The sequence below is a fragment of the Gracilinanus agilis genome, chromosome 3, assembly GCF_016433145.1.
Source record: "Gracilinanus agilis isolate LMUSP501 chromosome 3, AgileGrace, whole genome shotgun sequence".
NCBI lineage: Eukaryota > Metazoa > Chordata > Mammalia > Didelphimorphia > Didelphidae > Gracilinanus > Gracilinanus agilis.
In genome coordinates, this window is record NC_058132.1 from 354,690,671 (window position 1) to 354,715,277 (window position 24,607).

General features: G+C 36.4%; 1 protein-coding gene across 1 annotated transcript in view; it reads left to right on the top strand.

Moving 5' to 3' along the window:
* CD200R1 (CD200 receptor 1) overlaps positions 1-24,068 on the top strand; it is a 55,368-nt gene extending 31,300 nt beyond the window's left edge. The window contains exons 2-7 of the mRNA XM_044669181.1: positions 5,113-5,199; positions 5,570-5,887; positions 6,011-6,262; positions 20,745-20,841; positions 21,574-21,619; positions 23,630-24,068. Of these exons, the coding sequence (XP_044525116.1) occupies positions 5,113-5,199; positions 5,570-5,887; positions 6,011-6,262; positions 20,745-20,841; positions 21,574-21,619; positions 23,630-23,764 (935 nt within the window). The 3' untranslated portion in view covers positions 23,765-24,068. The remainder of the gene's footprint in view (positions 1-5,112; positions 5,200-5,569; positions 5,888-6,010; positions 6,263-20,744; positions 20,842-21,573; positions 21,620-23,629) is intronic.
* The last annotated feature ends 539 nt before the right edge of the window (positions 24,069-24,607 follow it).

Sequence of the window (24,607 nt, forward strand, 5' to 3'; positions counted from 1 at the left end):
TCATGGATTATGAACAGAAAATGATGCTAATTTTTATTATTTCATAAAAATGAATGCATTCATATAAGAAACAAATCATATTGTTCTGTCTGTGAAAAGTTAATGAGGTCTCATGCATCACTGGTACCAGTTACTAGTCAACAAGGCAGAGAATTTAGGATGATATTTAAAAGTCTCTTAAGGACTCAATCTGAGGTTTCAACTTCCTCTAAGTGATGTAGATGTCAGGAAAGCAATAATAGTAAACATCGTGGTAGCCAAACCAAAAGAGGAGAAATCTTGAGTTTATGTCAGAGCAAAGTAACTATGTTTTATAACTGGCAAATCGTTGTAATTATTTTCAAAATTTTATCAGAATACCATGATGAGGAGTTGAGCAGCTTAGTTTCATTGAAATGGATGTAGCAGTTTGGCTTATGGGAAGAGAGGAAGGAAGGTGGTGATGAGGTTGGGATGGTGATCATGAGACAAACAAAAAAAAGAAAGAAAAGAACATCACTGAAACATTTTTTTTAAATACAAAGAAGAGAGCAGAAGGAAAGGCCTCAGACAAGTAGGACCAAGATGGAAGCCTCTCCTAAATTAAGAAAGTTTCAGGTCATACATAGTATAGATTAATTATTGCATACAGTCTCAGTCTGTTCTTTACATATGGAGATGTTCATATTTGTTGATGATCGCCAAATTCATCATCATCAGATTAATATGTTTTAGGAAGGATTTAGAACCATTGGTGTAATGATTAAAATTAAAAGAAGAAAAGAAAACATGTTAGGACCTCAAATTTTGAAAATTTTCTATCGCAAATCAAGGAATTATAGATCTGGAAGGGCATTTAGAGAATATTTGTGTAGCTTCTGGACACTTTCTTCTGTGGGTGTTTCCTTCTGACAAAACAGATGCCCTAGAATTGATGTTGTTGTTAGTTGTTTCTGTTGGGTCTGACTCTTTGTGACCACATTTGAAGTTTTCTTGGCAAGGATACTTAGAGTGGCTTGCCACTTCCTTCTCTCTAGCTCACTTGACAGGTAGAGAAACTGAGGCAAACAGGGTTAAACAACTTCCCTGGGGTCACATAGCTACAGTTTGAGGCCAGATTTGAAATCAGGAAGATGAGTCTTCCTGACTCCAAATCTGGCACTCTATCCACTATGCTATGTAGCTGCCCCCCCCTAAGAATAGACACCTGAGATATAAGGCACTCTATGGGTTTGAATCCCCCCCCCCCACAACCTATAGATCTTTTCTGATGTGGTTTTTCTTATAGTCAGCTAGAGGACACAACTTCTTCCAAGTTAATTCACTTAATGAAATAATAAGAAAAGTCACATTAGAATATTCTCCCATAAATCCTACATGGACTCTTCTACACATACAGAGACCCAATTGTGAGGGCCATCCATCCTGCCTTCCTGAATTTAAATCTAGCCTTGCATACTTACTAACTGTGTGGTTCTGGACAAGTCACTTAATCCTGTTTGCCCCAGGTTCCTCATCTGTTAAATGAGCTGGAGAAGGAAATGGCAAACCACTCCAGTATCTTTGCCAAGATCATTCCAAGTGAGGTCACAGAGATGGACATGACTAAAAGGAATGAACAGCCTTGCAGGTGGGAGGAGGAAGCTTCATGCAGAAGGCAGCATTTGAAAGGAATCTTGACAGAAGTCAGAAAAGCTGTAAGGCAGAGGTGAGGGAATGGAGCATTCTAGGGATGAGGGATGACCAGTGACAAGGCACAGAGATCTTTGCTTTAGGAAAGTCACTTTGGCAGATGAGCAGAGGGAAGATTAGAATGGGGAGAGGCATGAGGCAAAGAGAACAACAACTATTGCATTAGTCTAGGTAGAGGGTGATGAGGGGATAAGCTAGGGTGGTAGTTATGTGAGTAGAGAGATGTATATTAGAGATGTTGTGAAGACTCAAAATGACAAGAATCTTAGAGTATTGGATATATGGTAGAGTGTGTGGGAGAGAGAAATCAAGACTGGCAATAAGGTTGTAGCCTTTGTGCCTGGGAGGATGGGGGTCTGCTTGACCGTGAAAGGAAAGTTTGGAAGTTTGGGTGAAGAGATAAGTAGAATTTTGAACATGTTGAGTTTGAGATAGTTGACTGTTATTGGTGATTTGGGACTGTAAGCCAGGAGAGACTGCCCCCCTGTAAGGATGTAAGGATAGATATGTAGATATGGGAACCTTCTGTGTTTAGATAACACTGACTCCATGGGAGTTGATGACCTTCCCAAGCTAAGTAATCTAGAGTGAAAAGAGAGGAGGACCCAGGATATACACACCACTAATTGGTATGGCATAGATGAAGAATCAGCAAAGAAGACTATGAAAGAGAGATCAGACAGACAGGAAAAACAGAAAAGAATTGTGGCACATAAACCTAGAGAGGAAAGAGGATCTAGGAAGAGAAGGTGACCCATAGTGACAAATACTGCACCTGTATTGAAAAAGTGGAGGATTGGGAATAAGCTATTGGATATGTCAATTAAGAAATCACTGATAATCTTGGAGAGAGTATATGAAGTTGATTGATGAGGTACATAAAACAATGAGGTAAAATACAATAAAGGAGTCCCACCACTTAAATATAAGTTGAGAAAAAAAAGTTCAAGTTGACCAAATAACTTTGTGCCAAAGGTAGCCCAGTTTTAGAGGTACACAGGGATTGATTTCCAAAATTTCTTAAATTTTGAAAGAACTAAAAATATCACATATGTTTTTACAAAACAAAAGTTACTGAAAAGAAAGAGAAGAAATCATTATTGATTGATACTTTCTCACATCTACTTCTTGGAAACCTCAAGGTTTAACTCAAATGCAACTTCCTTCTAGAGGATTATCAACAGTCAATGTGTTTGTTTATCTCTATCTTTATCCTTATGTCTATCCATTTTTGTTCATTATCTATCTCTCTCCTATTTTCATCTGTTTTCATGTAGTAGAATATGGGTTGAAGTCAAGGACTCCTTTTTGCATTTATTTCCCTAACACTTAGCACAGAAATGAGTACATGCTTAGTGTTTAATAATTCCTTGTTGATTGATTAGTTGATCCATATATACTTACTTTAAAAAAGCCCATTATACTCTTATAACCAATTCTGTGTAGGTTCCAACACAGCAGAGTGGTAAAGACTGGGCAATCATGGTTAAGTGACTTGTAGGAAGTGTCTGAGGGCAGATTTGAACCTAGGACTTCCTGTCTTTGGTCCTGGATCTCAATCCACTCAGCCATCTAGCTGCCCCCCACCATATACTTAACTTTTATAAAATCTTTGTGAAATCAGTCTGTACATAATTGAGGGTATCCTTGATGAAAATATGAGAAAGGAGCAGACTTTTACAGATAATTTGCTACAGAAGAATATATCTTCATACAACTACCTGAGAAAAGTAGGGAATATAAAATCCCACTTTATTTTTTTTGTTGATTATTAAAGCAAACAGACAAATATTTGATTTGGTAGAACAAAATTCAGCCTTAAAAGAACTATTGCAATTCAATTTTCATTTGAGTCAATTCGATTTGATTCAAATGAAGAAGCATTTATTTAAAAAAATTTTTTTCAGGTCCCTCCACTCACTGAGGAGGCAAGAAATATACCCCTTGTTCATATAAAATCATGTAATACACATGTTTACATTTAGTCATGTTGTGAAAAAAAGAAAATGAAATGAAATAGCATGTCTTGATCTGCATGTAGAGTTCCTCAATCTTCTTTCTCTGGAGACAAACAGCATTTTTCATCGGGAGTCCTTTGGAATTATTGTGGATCATTGTATTGATCAGAGTAGCTAAGCCTTTCATAGTTGATTAGTGCTACAGTAGTGTACAATAGTATTCCAGTACATTCATGTACCAGAATTTGATCAAACATTCTACAATAGATGATCACCCATTTTCTAGTGTTTTGCTCTCACAAAAGCCAAATGTAGCTTAGCCCACTCTTTCAATTTTTGACCTATTGGTATACTGGACTAACCATTTGCCATATGCCATGTTCCAGACAATAGGCATTTTTCCATTTGACTTTTCCTGTGTGAAATCTTAGGCTAATATGTTTTGTATGGTTGTGAATCTTATTTTAATCACACAATATTCATAGCTAAAAATTCTTTAGAAGAGAATAAAACCTCTATTCCAGAATTTGAAATTTAAGTCTAAAATATATTGATGTCTAGATGTGATTAGCATATTGATTTTAATTTACTTGGAGACATATATGACTGAATGCAATGTCCCATCTTAATATCATGTAGTAGAAGGGATATGAGAAGAGCTGGAATTTATTGAAATTGGAATTTATATCATATTGTGAGTGGGGAAAAAGATACTTTACAGTCGGCCTTCAGTTTACCTTTCCATTTTTATTTAATTTTGTTCATCTTTACACATTATTCATCTCAGCAAAATTGAACTGAGTTGTTTTCTTCCTTTTTTTTTAAATTAAAAAATTTTTTTAAAACCCTTACCTTCTGTCTTGGAGCCAATACAGTGTTTTGGCTCCAAGGCAGAAGAGTGGTAAGGGTAGGCAATGGGGGTCAAGTGACTTGCCCAGGGTCACACTGCTGGGAAGTGTCTGAAGCCAGATTTGAACCTAGGACCTCCCATCTCTAGGCTTGGATCTCAATTCACTGAACTACCCAGCTGCCCCCAACTGAGTTGTTTTATGAACTTTTCTTTCCATCACCCACCTGGTATGTTTGCTCAAGCCCAAGGCCAGAAATGTACTTTATCCTCATTTGTGCCTCTCAGAATTTTCATCTTGATTTTAAGGCTCAACTGACTGAACAATTTTCTCTGATATCTCGTTATGTGTGCTCCACTTGTATTTACTTTTCTGTGTATGCTTTATAGCCCTTGTGGAATTGTTTTTGGTCATGGCAGGTTTTTTAATATGCTTGTTTGAATAAGTTGAATTTAAAGGCAATATGGGCAATTGAATTCACATTTTGTGGACTTTGAGGTGTTTCTTAGGGCTAACTTCCTTGTTTCCATCGCCTCATTTGCAGTTATTTTCCAAAAGTCATATAAAGATTATGAAAATAAAAGTGATTTTTTAAATTAAGGAAGATGTATCAATATGTTTTATTCCCTTTTCAGAATATAAAAGCACACGAACTATGGCTGCTCAGGTTCCACCAAGCAATGCTTTAACTGCACAGATGTCTCTGCACTACAGCACCAATGGTAAAACTCTTTCCTTAGTAGTGTGGTGGTGAGGTGCACATATAGGGAATGCAGACCTCCTGTGCAGCAGGCTCCCAAGTTCTCCTCCTCCTCCTCTTCCTTTTTCTTCTTCTTCTTCCTCCTCTCTCTCTCTTTTTTTTTCTTCCTCTGTCTTCTCCTATTCTTTCTCCTCCTCCTCTTTCTGGGGAGGAAAATCATTTGGTAGGGCACCAATTGCTCCCACTTTGGAATTTTTTCCAAATGTTCATTCCATCAATGTGTATGTTCATAGAAATGGGAGTTAGATCAGGAGCTGGCACAGCCTCAAACTGGTTCTGTGGGAGGAGCTCCTCAGGAAAAGTCTTTATGATTCTCTTGTTTTTATGCCTAGAGACCTACTCGGTGTATGTACAGGTGGATACCAAGGCTGTCCTCTCCTGCTTGACTCACCAAATAAAAGAACTTGTAATGTTAACCTGGGAAATACACCTCAGGAACAAAATTCCCTGTATCCTGGCTTATAGAAAAGACAAGAATGAAACCAGGGAAACAAACTGCTCTGGTGAAGGAATAACCTGGGAATCTAGATCTGACTGGAACTATGGCCTTCAGATAAACCCAGTGACTATCAGGAATGATGGAGATTACAAATGTGTTTTTGTAACGCCTGAAGGGAATTTCCAATGTCTTCATCACCTCAGTGTGTTAGGTAAGGAACAGTTTCTGTTCTGGTTCTTATGGGTAACCAAAACCAGGATTGGAAAAAAGGTAACTTTCTCAAAGCTACTAGCTCTCTTTTATATTCAGAAAAAAAATCTCTTATCTTCCATAGTTCCTCCTCTAGTAAGCCTGTCTAAGGAAGGGAAAGAGTCTGTTGCGTGCAAGGCTATTGCTGGGAAGCCGGCTGCCCAGATCACTTGGACTCCAGAAGGAGACTGCTTCACTAGGAGTGAAACTCATGATAACAGGACAGTGACTGTGAAAAGCAGTTGTAGCTGGAAAAGCTTCAATGGATCTCGTGTCACCTGCTTCATTTCCCATTTGACTGGGAATAATAGTTTGTCCATAGAGCATCAAACCCCTGGTAAGTAGCATTTCTCTCTTGTATTTTGATTGATTCTCTGTCCACTTTTCTAGAGAAGTAATATTATGAGACAAAAGTGGTTTTCTAAGAGGTTTAAGAATTTAATGTCTAAAGCTGTCTCAAAACCAAATGGGAAAGCACTAAACACAAAGTCATTCATATATATAATTTGGAATCAAAATTTTCTTCTTTATTTCATGTTTCTTCTAATGACAATTGACTTTATCTCCTAGTCATCCTTCTTTGATGGGTAATTTAAGGACTCATTTAACCAGGGGAAAGGAAAATACATTTGCTTGATTTGGCCAAGAAGGAATTAAATGGAAAATTGAAAATAGACTACCCAGTGAAACTACTAAGCCAGATTTATATCCATGTGAAACATCATCATCATCATCATTAGTATTTGTTTTTTATGAGAAAATATTACAAAATTTAGAGAAAAAATAGGTAGAGTCTTTTGATCTCAGTCCTAGAAAGGGGAGTTAGCTGAAGAAACAAGGAAGTCTCAGGAAGAAAATTTATACAATGAAAATACAAATTATTTTGATAAGGAAGAAAAAGCACCCAAGGCCTTTGCATTGCTTTTCAATAAATTCAGTTAAAAAAACTATTTCTACAAAAGATGGAAACAAGCCCAGTTAAATGAGGATGAACAGAAGAATACTGTCCTGCCAATGATCTTAGAAATGACTTGTGAAACAGTGACAGTATAAATGACTTTTTTTTAAACCCTTAACTTCTGTGTATTGGCTCTTTGGTGGAAGAGTGGTAAGGGTGGGCAATGGGGGCAAGTAACTTGCCCAGGGTCACACAGCTAGGAAGTGTCTGAGGCTGGATTTGAACCTAGGACCTCCCATCTCTAAGCCCGACTCTCAATCTACTGAGCTACCCAGCTGCCCCTATAAATGACTTTTTAAAATAAAGCTAGGTAGATGAAAGAACAAAGCACAAAGAGAAGACAAGGAAGGTGGAATGTTAACTGGTGCCTAGGAGCAGGTGAAATTTTTCAACTCTTTTGCTTCCATTTTATCTACTAAGGAAAATGAACTTCAGATTGTAAAGGATAGATAAAAAATTTAGAGTGGATTGAAACTTAAGATAATTCATGGAATCAGGAGTATCAAAGCAACTATTTATACCTTAATGAGTTCTATCACCTGTTCCAAATGAATGACAAGCTAGGATAATTACAGTCAATGATCTCTTATAGGAATGATGGAGAACAGGAGAGAGGGTTCAGGATTGGAATTGGGTAATGTTCTTTTATTTTAATTTTCAAAAAGGCAGAAGAGTTGTCTTCTTTAAATTATAAGCTTTACTTTGATTCCTGCAAAAATTCTAGAGTACATCATTAAGAAATGGTTTATGAGGAGTTAGAAAAGGAAGCAGATATTATTATAATCCAACATGGACTCATTAAGAAAAAGTTATGTGGCAGCTCAGTGGCTCATTGGTTAGAGAACCAGACCTGGAAACTGGAGGTCCTGGGTTCAGATCTGACCTCATACATTTCCTAGTTATGTGACCATAGGGAAGTCACTTAACCCCTGTTGTCTAGCCCCTACAACCCTTCTGCCTTGGAACCAATACCTTGAAATATAATGGTGTGTTTTTTTTAAAAGAACCCATATAGCCTTAGGCAGGAAGGGACAATGAGATGAAGTCCTATATTGTGTTGGCCTTGGAACTGGGGAGCTCAGAAGAGAAGGCAACCCCTCCTGCCACTTGTTCTTTTGAATGTGCTGGCCAGCTCGTGTGGCCATCTCAAACACTTCTCAGACCCCTTCCTTGGTTTTGGCAGAACACTTAAGATGGCTAAAGGCTGATCTCATTGGCAATGTCTCAGCACTCCTTTGACCTCACAGGTTCCTATTTCACCTTCACTAGCTTTCCCTATGCTATGCTCATCCTGTCTCAGGTCCTTCTTATTCCCCATGAGGGAGTTGGGCACTTGAGGACAGAAGAGCTTCACTTCTGATGTCTATTTCTCAGGGCTGACTGGGCTATTAGTGAAGAAGTACATAAGGATGATCTCAGTGACAAGGTAAAAGAGTTGTTCATAGTTCCAGCTGTGTCCCTTTGTGCCAACTCCACCAGCTTGCCACCCACTTCAATATCAGCAACGTAATTTTCAAAGACAGTAGGAACAATAGGCCTCAGGGAACTGGTCCTTGCTGAAGACAATGAGGAGGATAATTTTTCCACAGGTACCATCCCCCATAATTTCCAACTTATTCTAAATTGCAGCCACAGCTGGAACTGTGCAGTCACTACACAAAGCAAAGAGACTAGTCCCTCATTTCTTTTTCTGGGGGAGGAAGCCAGGTGGTACAGTGGAGTGAGCAATAGACTTAGAGTCAGTAAAACTCATCTTCCTGAGTTCAAATATGGCCTCAGAAATTTATAAGCTGGGTGACATTGGGCAAATCACTTAACTTCAGTTTGCTTCAGTTTCCTCATCTGTAAAACGAGCTGGAAAAGTAAATGGTAAAGTACTCTTGGATTTTTGCCATGGAAACCCCACGTGGGGTCATGAAGAGCCAAACATGACTGAACAACAAGAAGATTATTATATTGATAGATCAGAGGACTAGCCTAGACATAATATACCAGGATTTCAGAAACGTACTCGAATATCACAAGATGAGGAAATATGGGCTGGATTGTAGCACAATTAGATTTGAAACTAGTTGAATGAATGGACGCAAAGTATGATAATTAGTAGACTGAGGACAAAGTGGGAGGTCTACAGTAGAATGCTACATGGTTCTGTCCTTGTTTTCATTCATTTTTTTTATTAATGAGTTGGGTGAAGACATTTATCAGTTGTTCAAATATCACAAAATTGGTAGGTACAATGAGTATACTGGATGACTAAACTAGGATCCAAAAATTTTGAAACAATGGACTATATTTAATAAGATGTAATTTAATAGGAATAAATTCCAACTCATGAACTAAAACACCTACACCCACCCACATAGAAACAAAACCAAATTATATTAGTATAGGAGAGATACAGATAGATAGTAATTCTTATGAAAATATCCAGGGGATTTTAGTAGGTTGAAAGTTCATTATTAATTAATACAGTGACAGAGCTCCAAAATTAAGGTCTTTCTTACTAACTGGGCTTCTTGTCCCAGGCACTGCTAAACATATCAACTAGGTGGAGACTAAGGCCACAGCTCTTAAGCAAACCACCAGATGGCTTCCTTGGGGCAAATATGGGTAATCTTTCTTCTGTATCTATACCCTCCAGGTTGACAATAGTATATTAATCAATGGAATTACAGAATCTCAAAGTGAGAAAGAATTTGTCAACTAACTGACCTCAAACTCAGAGTAGGATCTCTCTCTAAAGTTTCTGACAAGTGGCCATCCAACCTTTCCTTGAAGCCCAGGTAGTAGTGTTGTGAGTTGGCCTGACACCAAAAACTTGTTAGTTCAGGTTAGTTTTGGAAACAGAATGAGACAGTCATACATCATTGAAAAGTTAACAAAAGGTGGTTCACTTTGACCTAACATGGAAAGGATATGCTGAAAGGATATAGTGGTATATATCTTCTATTGATGTGACCTCCCATTTCCTTATATAAGAATATATCTGGTCAGCAAAATTATTATATCATTAGAGTAGAGAACTACTATAGATATGACATATCTGGATTTCAGCAAAAGCACTTGAATAAAGGTAGGGCAGAGTGGTGGTTTGGGGCAGCCAAGTGGTGCAGTGAATAGATCACCTTTTCTAGAGTCAGGAAAACTCATCTTCCTGAGTTCAAAGCCCACCTCAGACACATACTAGTTGTGTGTCCCTAGACCAGTCACTTAACCCCTATTTGCCTCAGTTCCTCATCTGTAAAATGGGGACTCACAGGAGAAGGAAATGGCAAACCACTCCAGTATCTTTGCCAAGAACCTGCATGGGTTCACATAGAGTCAGAAATGACTGAACAACTAAACAACAGTCCCATCACCTACTTTGTTTTTAGCAACATTCCCTTGACTCCATTATGGTTGTTTTCAACCAGTCCTGTACTTTCAATGATATAGTGAACTCCGGGTAAAGAACTTCTACTATTGCATCATCTCTGAAATGTATAGTCTTAGAGAGTTGCTTAAAGGCACTAAGAGGTCAAGCAGCAAGCCTGAGATTGAAAAGCCAGTATGCCACAGAGGCAAACATGAACCCAGTTCTTCCAGATTTGAGACAGCCCTCTAAATGCACTATGACACTGGGCCATGCTAGAACTCCTGAAAAACAGGTTGCTCTGATTATTATCACTTATCAATATAATGATCACCCAGTCACAGAGACAGCTGTGGTATAGTAGATTTACCTACATAAAAATTCATGTTTTTAGTGCAAAAAATAAAATGCATAAGATTTCAAAGGAAGCCCTTTATATTGAAATACAATCATCAAAAATATTTTAAAATCAGCCTCAGTTAGAGAATACTTGTTCTAATGCATTTTGGCCTTAAAAAACAAAATAGCTCCCTGCCCCCTTACTTTCCGTCTTAGAATCAATACTGTCAATTGGTTCTATGGCAGAAGAAACAAGAGCTAGGCAATGGGGTTAAGTGACTTGCCTTGCCCAGGTCACACAGCTCAGAAGTGTCTCAGGCCTGATTTGAATTCTTCCTGATTCCAGATCCATTACACCACCAGCAGTCTTAGCTTCAAGTATTACCTCATGCCATATACCAAATTAAGCTCCAGACAGATATATAACTTAGACATAAAGTCACATTTATAAACAAATTAGAGGAGCAAAGAAGAAATTACCTTTTTGATCTATAGTTAAGAAAAGAGTGCATGATCAAACAAAAGACAGAATTATAGTAAATAAATGAGATTGTATTCATAAAATAAAATAAAATAGGTTTTGCACAAATAAAACAAAATCAATAAAAAGAGAAGAGAAAGCTATCTGGGAAAAATTTTTACAGAAAGTTTCTCTGATAAAGGTTTCATTTTCAAGATGTATAAGGGACTCATTCAAATTTTTGAGAATAAAAGACATTCCTCATTTGATAAATGATCAAAAGATATGAACAGGCAATTTTCAAAGAAAGAAATCCAAGCCATCAATAGTCATATGAAAAGATGCTCCAAATCACTAATAATTGGATTAGTGCAAATTTAAATAATTCTGAGCTACTTCCCCACACCTCTCAGATTGTATAAAGATATATAAAAGGAATATGACAAATGTTGTTGAGGCTACAGGAAAACAGACACATTAATGCACCATTGGTAGGGCTGTGAATTCCAGGTCTTCTGGAAAAGAGTTTGAAATTTTTCCCCTAAAGTCACTAAATGTATATACTGTTTGACCCACCCATACCATTATTAGGGCTATCTATCAACGAAATCTAAGATAAAAAAGATCCAAAATGTACAAAAATATTCTTTTCATAGCATCCAAAAATTGGAAACTAAGAGAGTACCCGTCAACTGGGGAATGGCTAAAAAAAATTATAGTACACAAATGTAGTACAACATTAATATAGCACAAAGAATGGTAAATCTGGAAAGATTTGTATGAACTGATATAGAGTGCAGTGAGCAGAAAGTAGAACAGTTTCTACAATAGCAACATTATGAAACAAATGGCATTGAAAGACATAAGAACTTTGAGCTCTTCAGTGACCAGCCATGGTTCCAGAGGTCTCATGATAAAACATGTTATTCACCTCCTGACAGAGAAGTGAAAAATAGAAGGTAAAGAATGAGATATGCCATTTTGGACAGAATCAAATTTGTTTTACTTGACCTTGCATATTTATTTTAAACATTTCATTTTCATACTTTTTCACCATAAGGAAAGGCAAGTGAAAAATTAATGCTTGTTAATTTTTAAAAAGAAGTTAAAAATAGGTGCATGTATAATAATCTAATCACCTATTTTTTTCTGTTTTATCTGCGAATATTTTGTAAGACTTTAAAATGCTCTACTGAAATAATGATACACTACACAGGTAGCATTTTCTTGATGTAGCTTAGTAACTATCAAAAAAATAAAAGTAGATTAGTTTGAAATAACTTAAAAAGCAACAACCTTATTTTCTGTCTTAGAATTGAAAATATCAATTCGAAGGCAGAATAGTGATAGGCAATTGGGGTTAAGTGACTTGCCCAGAATCACACAGCTAAGAAGTGTCTGAGGATAAATTTGAACCCAGCACTCACATCTCCAGGCCTCAATCTCTGTCCACTGAACCAACAATTGCCCTTTTAAATGACTTGTTTTTAGCAAACTCTTAAAGAATTCTAGAGATCACTGCTCCTTTACAAATGCCCATGAAAATCTCTATTTAATAATATATTCCAGAATTTTCTAGGGATTGTATGTCAAGCTTCTTGGTCAATGGCTTTTCTCTTCTAGACAACTGGGATAATAATGCCTTTCTCTAGTCTTCTAGCATCTTCCTTGTTCTCTGAGTCTTCAGACATTATCTCAAGTAGTTCATGACAGGTTTCAATTCTTTCAATACTCAGTGATAGAATTTTTCTGGATGTAGACACAGTTATTAACCATCTTCTTATTTCCCACCTCATTTTGAATTTCTTAAATTCTCCCTTTTGTTCTATAATTTCCAGTTTGATGATCTTTTTTGCTGAAAAGGAAAAGGCAAAAAAGGAGTTGAGAATTTGTTTTTTAAAAATATAATGTTATCATCATTTGCTTCAATCAATGGATCTCTCTTGTTATTATTCTAAGTATGCCTTAAAAAGTTCTTTTCATTGCCCTTAGTTTTTTAATCGCTTTCCTTTTATTTTTTCAATTACATGTAGAAACAATTAAAAATATTTTCTGACATTTTGCAATTCAAATTCTCTTCCTCACTCTCCTCCCCCTTCCTTAAGATGGCAATTAATATGATATAGGTTATTTTAGCTCTGTCATTCAATACATATTTCCATATTCTTAATGTTGTGAAAGAAGACATATATCAAATATATAAGAAAAATCTCATGAAGGAAAAAGAGAAAAATTATATGGTTCAATCTGTTTTTAGAGTTCTTTCTCTGCTTTGGATAGCATTTTTCATTATGGGTCCTTTAGGGTTGTCTTGGATCCTTGCATTGCTGATGATAGTTTAGTCCTTCACAGAAGGTCATCATATTTTTTCTGTTACTGTATACAATGTTCTCCTGGTTTGGTTCACTTCCCTTTGTATCAGTTCATATAAGTCTTTCCAGTTTTTCATACTGTTCATCATATCTTATTGCACAGTAGTGTTTCATTACAAACATATGTTGTAATGTGTTCGGTAATTCTCCAACTGTTGCATACCTCCTCAGTCTGTAGTTATTTGCCTCCACAGAAAGAGCTGCTATAAATACTTTTGTTCAAGTAGTTCCTTTTCTCCTATCTTTGATCTCTTTGGGATATAGACCTAGTTGTGAAATTGTTGGGTCAAAGGCTATACATAGTTTTATGGCTCTTTGGGTGTGGTTCCATATTGTTCTCTAGAATGATTGTATTAGTTCACAGTTCCACCAACAGTGTATCAGTGTCCCAATTTTTCCACGTCCCTTTGTCATTTTTTTTTGGGTCACATTTGCCAGTTATAGGTGTGAGGGATCTGATCCGTATCTGATAGGTATCTCAGAGTTCTTTTAATTTCCATTTCTTTGACTAGTAGAGATTTGGAGCATTTTTCATATACCTATAGATAGTTTTGATTTCTTCATCTGAGAACTATTTGTGCATATTCTTTGATATATATTAAGTGAGGAATGACTCTTTTCATTGTCTTTCGCATTTTTTACCAGCTTCAGCTCATTCTGAGATTTAGTCTTCTAAACATTTATATAGGTCTTGCTATTCTTTTGTGTTTAGTGTTGATCATGTGTCCCTCCTTGCAGTTTTTGTACACATGCATTTTTATAATTAAAGTCATCTAAGGTTATGAACTTCTGCCTTGTTCAGAGACATTGGTTGCTCTAGGTACTTCTTTTTCTTCTAAATTGGTATCATTCACGATTATTCCATGGCTTATATTTATGAGAATGTATCATCCCTCTTGAACAAAATTTCCTTTTTAATATTAAGCCCAAAGGTTCAGTGCTATCTTTTCTTTGAATTTTTAGGCAAGTAATCCATCAGCCTTTATTAAGCACCTACTATATGCCAGGAATTGTGCAAAGAATAGATATACAAAGAAAGGCAAAAGACAGTCCTTAGCCTTACTACATGCTACATGCAGGATAAGTAGGAAATGATTAACCCAGGAAAAGCAATAGCATTAAGAGAGATCAGGAAAGTCTATCTTTAGAAGGTGAGATTTTAGTTGGGGCTTGAAGGAAGCCACAGAAGCTAGGAACCTCTGAACCCTTAGAAACCTGCTTTAAAATTCTAGGATACATGTTTGATTATTACTGGAATGTCCTTCCTTACAACACAGACATACAAAGCACTCAGTTTATGAGCTGCTACCTACCTGAGGAATTTTCTTTTCCCATGCAGAGATCACCAAGGCAGAGAATTGTGTTGTTCTATATGCTAGGCCTTTATTATCAGAGTTCCCAAATATCAGAGTTGTTCTATATAGATGAGTACAGGAGTACATGAGCCTTGATTTTACACCCTAAATACAAGCTAAAAGCGGCTTCCTCCTTGCACTTTCTTAATTCCAATAATCTCATGTTCCTTAATGGAAGTTTCTCCAATGGCTTGATGCATCTACCAATTTTCCAAGAATAAATAGCATGAATTTCACACTGATACACATTCCCTTAGGTTCTGTATTGTGAGGAAAATTGTTAGAGAATTGAGGGCATTAGGACAGCAAGTGGTTAATTGTGGGAACTGAGTGAATCACACTGACTATCTTGTGACTTAATTCTGGAGCTAGCTTAGTTCCCATTCTATTCAATTATGAGTCTAGTTCAGATTTTGTCTTGCGAGAAAAGTATAATTAATTGTGGAAATTGAGAGGAAACTTTCATGTGTTGTTTGAACCTAGCTCTGTGTGGTTGGGAAACACTTGTACCTGCTGTTTAGAGATCCTTAATCAAGGACCTAGATTATGTTGAACAGAAATGCAGTTAGATCTTAAGCTTGATGAAAGGAGTTTTCTCATAACTGTGTATTTCACGCAACCCATATGTCTTATCTAAAAACTGGCCCCATACTCATCAAACAATTATTGTTTCTATGTTCCTTTCATTGTTTATAGGTATATAGGGAAGAGTGAGACCTTTCTTTTCCTGAATTCATGAAATTTCCCCTGTTCGCTCTCTACCTTCCAGTTTAGAAAGTTAAAAATCTTCAACTAGAAATCAGATTACCTAATATTGTATTGTTTTCTTTTAATTAATTACTCTTATTTAATTGTTTTTACTGTATAAAAGACCATCTCCTGTATTTCAGGTTGACCCTACACTGAGGAAGGGTCTTTATCCCAATTTGTTAGGTAATTGGCATGTATTGCTTAATAAATCAATATGATCAGATCAGATCTTTATTTCCTCAGTCATTTTTTCTTTTGCTCATTATAGAATAAAATACTAATTCTCTTTCTTTACCCACAGTTATTCGGACCAGATATCAACTTTCTGGCCTCTGCATATTCAAACTTTACATTGCATCAAAAATATCCAGGGGGAAATTTGTCTATTTCACCATTTTCTAGTACCAGGAAAGCATCCTAACACTCTCATATAGATTAGAGGGTGAGTCACAACTACAGGCTATTTATTCATCTACCTTTGGTGTCCACCAATCACTCATGTCTGACTTGTGGCTACAGGAAGCTGTGGTGTGTGCTGTGGTCACATCCTGGTAAAACCAACTCGGTAGATGGGCTAAACCAGGTTGAAGGTAATTGACAAGCCTCAGACCCATTGATGAGTTATGGGGGTGTCTACCCCAAGCATATGAAGACTTCTACCAGTGGAATAGGTAGATGATAACATTTGTTATATTAACTATAAAGATGGCTGAAACGGGGGCTGTGGAGCACCTAGAGCTTAGTCAGGCATCAAAGATGCCAAGGTCATCCCCTGCATCCTAGGTCATCACCGGTCATCTTGACTTTTGTCTTGTCACTGGTCTTTGATAACTCTGGAACAAAGGGTGAGACTGATGACCGAGCAACTGTGCCTCACTTAAATCCAACTCATATGTATGTAAATCAAGACATCAGCTATCTTCCACTATTTTATTCAACATTCTTTGTCATTGGTCTTTGAAAACAAAGGAAAAACAACAAGTGTCTTAAGCCAGATTTAAATTCAGGCAGATGAGTCTTCCTAACTTCAGACCCAGCACTCTATTCACTGAGCCATCTAGCTGCCTTAGAGATAGAATTATTAAGACTTTATTGTTTTTTTCTGCTTTCAGTGGGATGAGCCTTCCAATAGATACATATCCTCATCATTTCTATATATTGCCTCTGCCATTTCAAATCAAGTCAACAAGCATTTATAAAGCACCTACTATGTTCCAGAAAATATATTTTTAAAAAAGATTGTATTAGAGAGGCAGCTAGTTGGCTCACCCAGGCCTCAACATGGGAGGTCCTGGGTTCAAATATGATCTAAGATACTTCCTAACTACTCCAATTGCCTATCCTTTGCCACTCTTCTGCCTTGGAATATACACTTAGTATCAATTCTGAGATAGAAAGTAAGGGTTTAAAAAGGAAAAAAATAGATTGAATAAGAGAAACACCATCCATATGTTCTATCTAGCCAGGTGCTTGTTGAAGTGCTCCCACAATGTTATTGTTTGTTTCTCTTATTCTCACTCAGATACTTTCTTCCTGCTTCCACTCTCAGATTTATGTGTTTCCATTCATGTCTATATCTTCTTGGCATACGTGTTGCTTTATTTTCCCTTCTTTCCAATCCATTTCTTTCAAATAAGCTATGGTTTTCCATTTCCATATTCTAATCACGAACCCCATCTTTATAAGTATAAATAATTCTTATTAACCCATATTAACCTTCTTTTGTTAAAAATTCCAAAATCACCATATCTAGTTGGGAAGAGTGCATGGTTTATAATCAGAAGATCTACTTTCAAGTCTAATTTTGGCACTTACTAGCTGTATGATATTTTAAGCTGTAGAATCACTGTACCTCAAAGGTAGAGTTGGGGAGGTGAAGAGTTCACTCCCTCATCTATAAAATGAGGGAGTTAAATTAATGTCCTTTTTGACTCTAAATTTTTTATTTAATCATTTAATTTTTATTTAGAATGTTTTCCATGGTTATATGATTTATAATCCCACCTCCCCTACTCTCTCCTCCCCCCTTCCAAAGCTGACAAGCAGTTCCACTGGGTTATACATGTATCATTGTTCAAAACATATTTCTATGTCATTCATATTTGCAGTAGAGTGATCCTTTAACATCAAAACCCTAAACAGATCCCTATCGCACTATGTGATTGATCATACATTTTTCTTCTGTGTTTCTGCTCCCACAGTTCTTTCTCTGGATGTAGATAGCATTCTTTCTCACAAGTTCCTCTGGATTGTCCTGGATCATTGCATTGCTGCTAGTAAAAAAGTCCATTATATTTGATCGTGCCATAATGCATCTGTCTCTGTGTACAATGTTCTCCTGGTTCTGTTCCTTTCGTTCTGCATCAATTCCTGGAGGTCATTCCAGTTCTCATGGAATTCCTCCATTTCTTTATTCCTTTCAGCACAATAATATTCCATCACCTACATATCTCACAATTTATTTAGCCATTCCCCAATCAATGGACACCCCATCATTTTCCAATTTTTTTTTGCCATCACAAAGAGCGTGGCTAGAAATATTTTTGTACAAGTCTTTTCCCTTATTATCTCTTTGGGATTCAAACCCAGTAGTGGCATGGCTGAGTCAAAGGGTAATTCATTTAAAGACCTTTGCACATGGTTCCAAATTGCCCTCCAGAATGGTTGGACCAATTCACAACTCCACCAGCAGTATATTAGATTCCTAATTTTGGCTCTAAATTTTTAAGACTTATTCTGACTATAGAGTCAACTAACATCTTAAATATTGTGTGGTCTTCCCAGTTATTTGTGAACAATACCAGGAAAATGTTTTATAAGTCAGAAAACATCGTATGGATACACTGTTCTTATTATTTTCTCTAAGAGGAGGCTCCTCCAGTGTTTTCTTGTTCAGGCATCTTAATTCTTCTTCAGACTATCCTATTTCATAATTGAAAGTTGGTTGGTTGGTTATTGTCCTTTATACTTGAAGAAGACCAAAATAACATTACTGGTGATGTCTTTGACTTGTGCATAAATTAGATTTAAGTGAGGTAGAATTGCACAAAGTCATCTGCCTCACTCTCTTCCAGAGTCATTGAAATCCTCTAGCAAGACAAAAGTCAGGACAACTGGTCAGGATACAGTAGATAACCTTGGATTTTTCATTGTCTGACCATATTCTAAGTGCTCAAAAATGTCTGCTTCATAGCTATTGGAACAAATTATTCTCATCTGCTCATTCTTCACATGCTTGGGGTAGATGCTCCCCTAACTCACCAAACGTTTGAGGTCTGCCAGTCAACCCCAACATTGTTTAGCCATATGCTGAGATGGTTTTACCAGAGTGTAACCACTGTACATGCTGTAGTTTCTTGGAACCACAGAAGAGAGTTGAGTGAAAAAGTAGACACCAAAAGAGGATGAGCAGCCCTGAAATAGATTTAGTAAGCCCACACACCAAAGACACTAGTCTTCCCCAAATACCCCACACTTGAAAATATTCTCTCAATAGGCATCTGTTGAATTGAATTATTGTCTTAGAATTCAAGGGGATTTTAGGGAAAGTGAGATGTCATGCAAAGATCACTGGACTTGGAGTGAGAAGACTGCTGTATAAGATAATGGTCAAGTCACTTCACATTTCAGAACCTCACTCTTATTATTCATAAAATGTGGATGATATTGGTATTATATTACTACTTTACAGGGTTGTTAGAGGAAAGGTCTTTGTTAACAATAAAGAGGGTTAAAATTATGAGATGATGGTAATGACTTGCATTTGAATAGTGCTTTATGATCTCAACTATGGTGAAATCTAGCCTCTTGTGCAATGCTCTCTTCCTCAACATCCTAGAGGAGATGTCACCCACACTCTTCTTGAATATTTCTAAAGATACAGAATTGTACACAGAATAAAGCATTTTGTTCAGCTCCAATTGTTAGGTAGGTTTTTCCTTTTTTGAACTTTATATTGCTTCTAAGATGAAGAAGCATGGCATCAGAGAAGAATGTGGGACTTGGAGTCAGAAAGTTCTAGGTTCTAATCCTGCCTTTGATGATAACTGAGGTAGCTAAGTGGCACAGTGAATAAGAATGCTGGGCCTGGAGTCAAGAAAACATCTTGAGTTCAAATCTGGCCTCAAACACTTCCTAGCTGTGTGACCCTAGGTAAGTCACTTAAGCCTGTTTGCCTTTCTATAAAATGAATTGGAGAAGGAAATAGCAAACCACTCTCGTATCTTTGCCAAGGGAGTCTCAAAATGGGTCAAGAAGAGTCAGACACAAATGAATAACAATAGCAACAAAAATGTGATCCCAGGCAAGTTAGTTAACTACTCTGTGATTCAGAGAACTTATGCAGTAAGTTGTGGAGGGAAGTTCCACACTGAGAATTCTCATGCTGGATGATGATTACAGTTCTCAAGTTCTATCCACTGCAGCACCTAGGTTATCTATGATACCTGGTTAATTTTGGACAAGAAGTATAGTTCCAGAAAGCTGCCTAGTTGTTTTATTTTCAGCATCAGTAATTTACTATTCATTCATTACATCCATAAAGTGCTGAATAGCTCTGTATCACTAAGGTTCTAAATGGTGCCATAAGAAAATGGTAAATCTAGACTCAATCAGTCAGTCAAAATGAAATTTATCAAATACCTCCTCTGTTCTAGGTTTTGTTCCAGCTACTGGGGATACAAATAAAAAGAATAAAACAAACTTTACTCATTAGCAACTTGCCTTCTAATGAGGAAGACAAGAAGTCTAAAAGAATTATAAATAGAATAACTAAAAATAAGTATGAGTTAACTTATTATAAGGTACTGGAGAAGCAGTTAGCACAGTGTCTAGCACATAGTAGATGCTTAATAAATGCTTATTGATTGATTGATTAGACAAATGTGCTAGCAACTGAAGGAATCATAAAAGGATTCCTGTATAATGTGGGGCTTGAGTTACAACTTGAAAGAAGAAGAAGGGGTTTTTATGATATAGAGGTGAGGAGAGAATGCATTTCAGGTTCAGAAAATGGCCAGTGCAAAGGTTTGGAGATAGGAAATGCAGCAGCATGTATAAGGAATAAAGCCATAAGTCTAGGTTGGATCAAAGAATCCAAAGAGGCTGGAAACACCAGGGACCTTATTGGTAAATCAATTTCCTAATGAGATTCCCTAGAACTTTTAGATTCCAAAGATGTCACACATAAAAATTCTTGATATTCTAAAAACATCTGTGTCTTTATTTATAGGTTCGCCAAATTTTGCAAGAGACATTACTGCTGTTTTAATGGGCATTCTGGTCATTGTGGGATTGGCTGTTCTTTATAAGAATTCCAATGGTTGCAGGTATTGATGAATATTTTTAAAGATATCTTTTCAATTTTCTTAGAGGAAAGGCAGGAACATAGGGTTTGGGTAGAGTGAATTACTTTAGGGAGGGCAACTTACCTCATGCCATATAGTCTTTAGGAAAGGTGTCACAGAACGGTAGATTTTGTGGAGAATGTGGAGAGGAATGCCAAACGAAGGAAGGAATTTCATTAGCTGATAGAGAAATCCAAGGATCTTCCAGGAATAAGGAATGTTATGGGTAATGGGGCAAAAGCATAGTGAATTCAATAATGTGGGGCTTTGGGGCCTGGGAGGAAGTATGTCTACCAATAATTTGTGCTGGGAAATTAATTATGATAATGCCTGACATGTACCAAAAAGAGGTGCCTTCGTGTATACTATCTATAAATAGCTATTGTTTACCTTCCCTTATTTCAAAATGAGGCTTGTCTCCCGCCTCACTCTCCCAGATGCTTACTTAGTATGGGGGTTCTGATTTCCTATGTGCATTGAGCTCCTGAGCTGAGACCAATGTGTGTTTGTGGGAGAATTATTCAGGACGTGTTGGTAGCCAAGGAGTAGGTATTAATTTCTTATTCAGTATAGTTTTTTGTCTTAGAAAATCTCTAAACAGCTCATTCCTGTTAGGGAGAGCAAAGGAAAACAAGAATTTAATGCTTCTTATCTCCTGAAACTTAAGAGGGAGATTTGCTGCTTATTTTTGTTTATATATATATTTTTTCACAGGAATTGTAAATCCCCAAAGCCAGAAGCTACTCCATGTGTTGGAGAGGTAAGAAAAAGAGGGAAATTTCTGCAAATCATTTTTTTAAGATTAAAATTAAAATTAAAAATTTTTTTCCATCATTACATGATTCTTTTTGTCTCTCTCCCCTCTCTCCTCTGCCCTCCCAGAGTTGACAAGCAATTTCACTGCATTATAGATATATTATCACATTCAAATCCTATTTCTATATCATTCATTTTTGTAATAGAGTAATCTTTTAAAATCAAAACCCCCAAATCATATACCCATATAATAAGTGATAAATCATATGCTTTCTTCTGGAGTTCTACTCCCATAGTTCTTTCTCCAGATGTGGATAGCATTCTTTCTCATAAATCCCTCAGGATCATCCTGAGTCATTGCATTTCTTTTAGCAGTAAAATCAATTACATTTTATTGTCCCACAATGTTACAGTTACTGTGTGCAGTGTTCTCCTGATTCTGCTTATTTCACTCCACATCAGTTCATGGTGGTCTTCCTAGTTTTTATAGAAATCCATCAATTCATCATTCCTTATAGCACAACAGTATCCCATCACCATCATATAACACAATTTGTTCAGCCATTCCCCAATTGAAGGACACTCCCTCATTTTCCAAATATTTGCCACAACAAAAAGCACAGCTATAGATATTTTTGTACAGAACCTTTCTCATTTTTTTTTTATCTCATTGGGATACAAACTCAGTAGTGGTATTGCTGGATCAAAGGAATGCATTCTTTTAAAGCCCTTTGGGCATAATTTCAAATTGCCTTCCAGAATGGTTGGACCAATCTGTGAATCATTAAAAAAATTCTTCTCTTTGACTATTTTATGTTAAGGTAGGTGTTGTATATGAAATTAACACATTTGTTTTTGCTCACTTTGAGCTGGTCCAATTTGCTGGTAATCATCCTTTAGGCAGATACTTCCAAAAAAAGTCCAACTGAAATTTACCTTGTTCCACATTCAAGCCTATGCTCTGAGATATTTCCAAATTTTCAGTCATTAGAGTCAGTGAATTAATTTTGTCTTTTCTAATCTTCCTCTAACCCTTTCCCACTAAAAGTTTTAGATTCAGTTAATCACATCACCTTTCTTATAGTCATCATGGCCTGAAACCCTACTCTTATTCCTTGGTCATAGCCATCAAATTTAGATGATTTTTTTTCTTTTTAAATATCTTTCATATACTTCTTCCTCTTCATTCATACTCTATCCATTCAAATACAAGCTTTCATTGCCTCAATTTGTAATATTATAAGAACTTTCTTTAAGCACAGTGCTTAGTGAGTATAATTCTCTGCCTATAATAAATAGATATTCAGAAATTTTATCTTGACTTATTGGTTAATTTATCTTGTCTTCAATCTCTTCTTGCTCTGATCTGTTCTACACTTTTTTGCAATTTATGCTTCCTTAACTGCTGATTTCATCATGTCACTACACTTCATTAATCTCCATTAATCTCCCCATTGCTTACTGGATAAAATCTAAATTTCTCACCTAGCCTTCAAGGTTCTCTACAATCTGGCTTCATCCTATCTACCCAGTTTTATCTACCATTAACCCCAAATACATCTTTAGAGTAATCAGGCTGTTTTCATTAAACTACCTCTCTCATAAGCCTCTTCTGAGGGTCAAATAAACAAATAGTTCTGAAACACTGTGTATGCTTTCCTCCTTCTCTCTTACCTATTCAAATTTTATCCATTATTCAAGACCAAATTTTATTCTGAGGTTTTTTCTAACCGCCCTAACTTACATTGAGAGTCTCCTTCTTTGGAGTCCCATAACACTCATGTTCCATGTAAGTCATAGATACTCAAGAAATGTTGTGGAATGTATCAAACATCTCTTTGATTTACCCTTACTATTTATTTACCTATGAGTTGGTCATTTGCATTATGTATGGGTTAAAGGTAATGATTATCTGTAAGAATTTGGGTCTTGATAGAGGAACAGTGATAATTTCTGCAATGATTTTGTGGTCTCTGCACTCAGGGTTTTAATTTTGGTTTCTATATGAAATTAGGATGAAGTGGAGCCATATGCCAGCTACACAGAGAAGAACAATCCACTTTATGATACTAGGACTGAGGTGAAGATTTCTAAAGCTTCACAAAGTGAAAACTTTGGGTTGGAGTTCCAGGTGGGACTCACCAGATAGGACAGATTAATCCAGGTGCAATAGAATCCTGCTGCTACTTGTGATCTCTTGGGATTTCTGGGAAACAACATTCTTCTGAAGCCTCCCAACGTCAGAGATTCTGGAAATGAGAGACATGCTTCCTGATAAGTCATCAGAAGCGAGATTTTGGGAAACATAACAGCTACCAGTTGGTGCTCTGATGAGCTGATGGACTACAGAGACATTCCAGTATTCATCACTTCCTTATCCCCTTTCACTTAACTAATCTAATTCATATACTTAGATAATATAATAAAATACTGAACCATTTATTTAACCATTATTTATTTAGTCACAAATTTAGTTATTCCTGGATTGTTGCCTTTTTGAGTAGATATGAAGTATATATACAGATGTATGTATAAATATATGTGTATACACACATATAAGAGTTCATATATATGTATTTTATATATGTACACACATGTGTACATCTACTCAATTATACATATATGCACATGTTTATATGCATGTGTGTACATATACACACATATACATACACACTATTTGGGGCCATGAAACTATGATCTCCATGACCACTAGGAACTTGATTTGATTTAATGACACGATAATTTGTAAATAAAACCTTTTTACCACCTTGAATCATGTGGTAAAATATGCTAAATTAATGTGGAAGTCAATCAACAAATACTAGTATTCTTAGCAGTGATCTGGGTATTATGAGAGATAAAAAAGACATACTGGAATTTATAGTCCGAGGAGAGAATGCTAGCATCTATGAAACAGTAAAAATATGGATTAATTTATAATTAATCCTAATTAAATGCCAATTATATGACACATTCTATGGATATTCTAGGG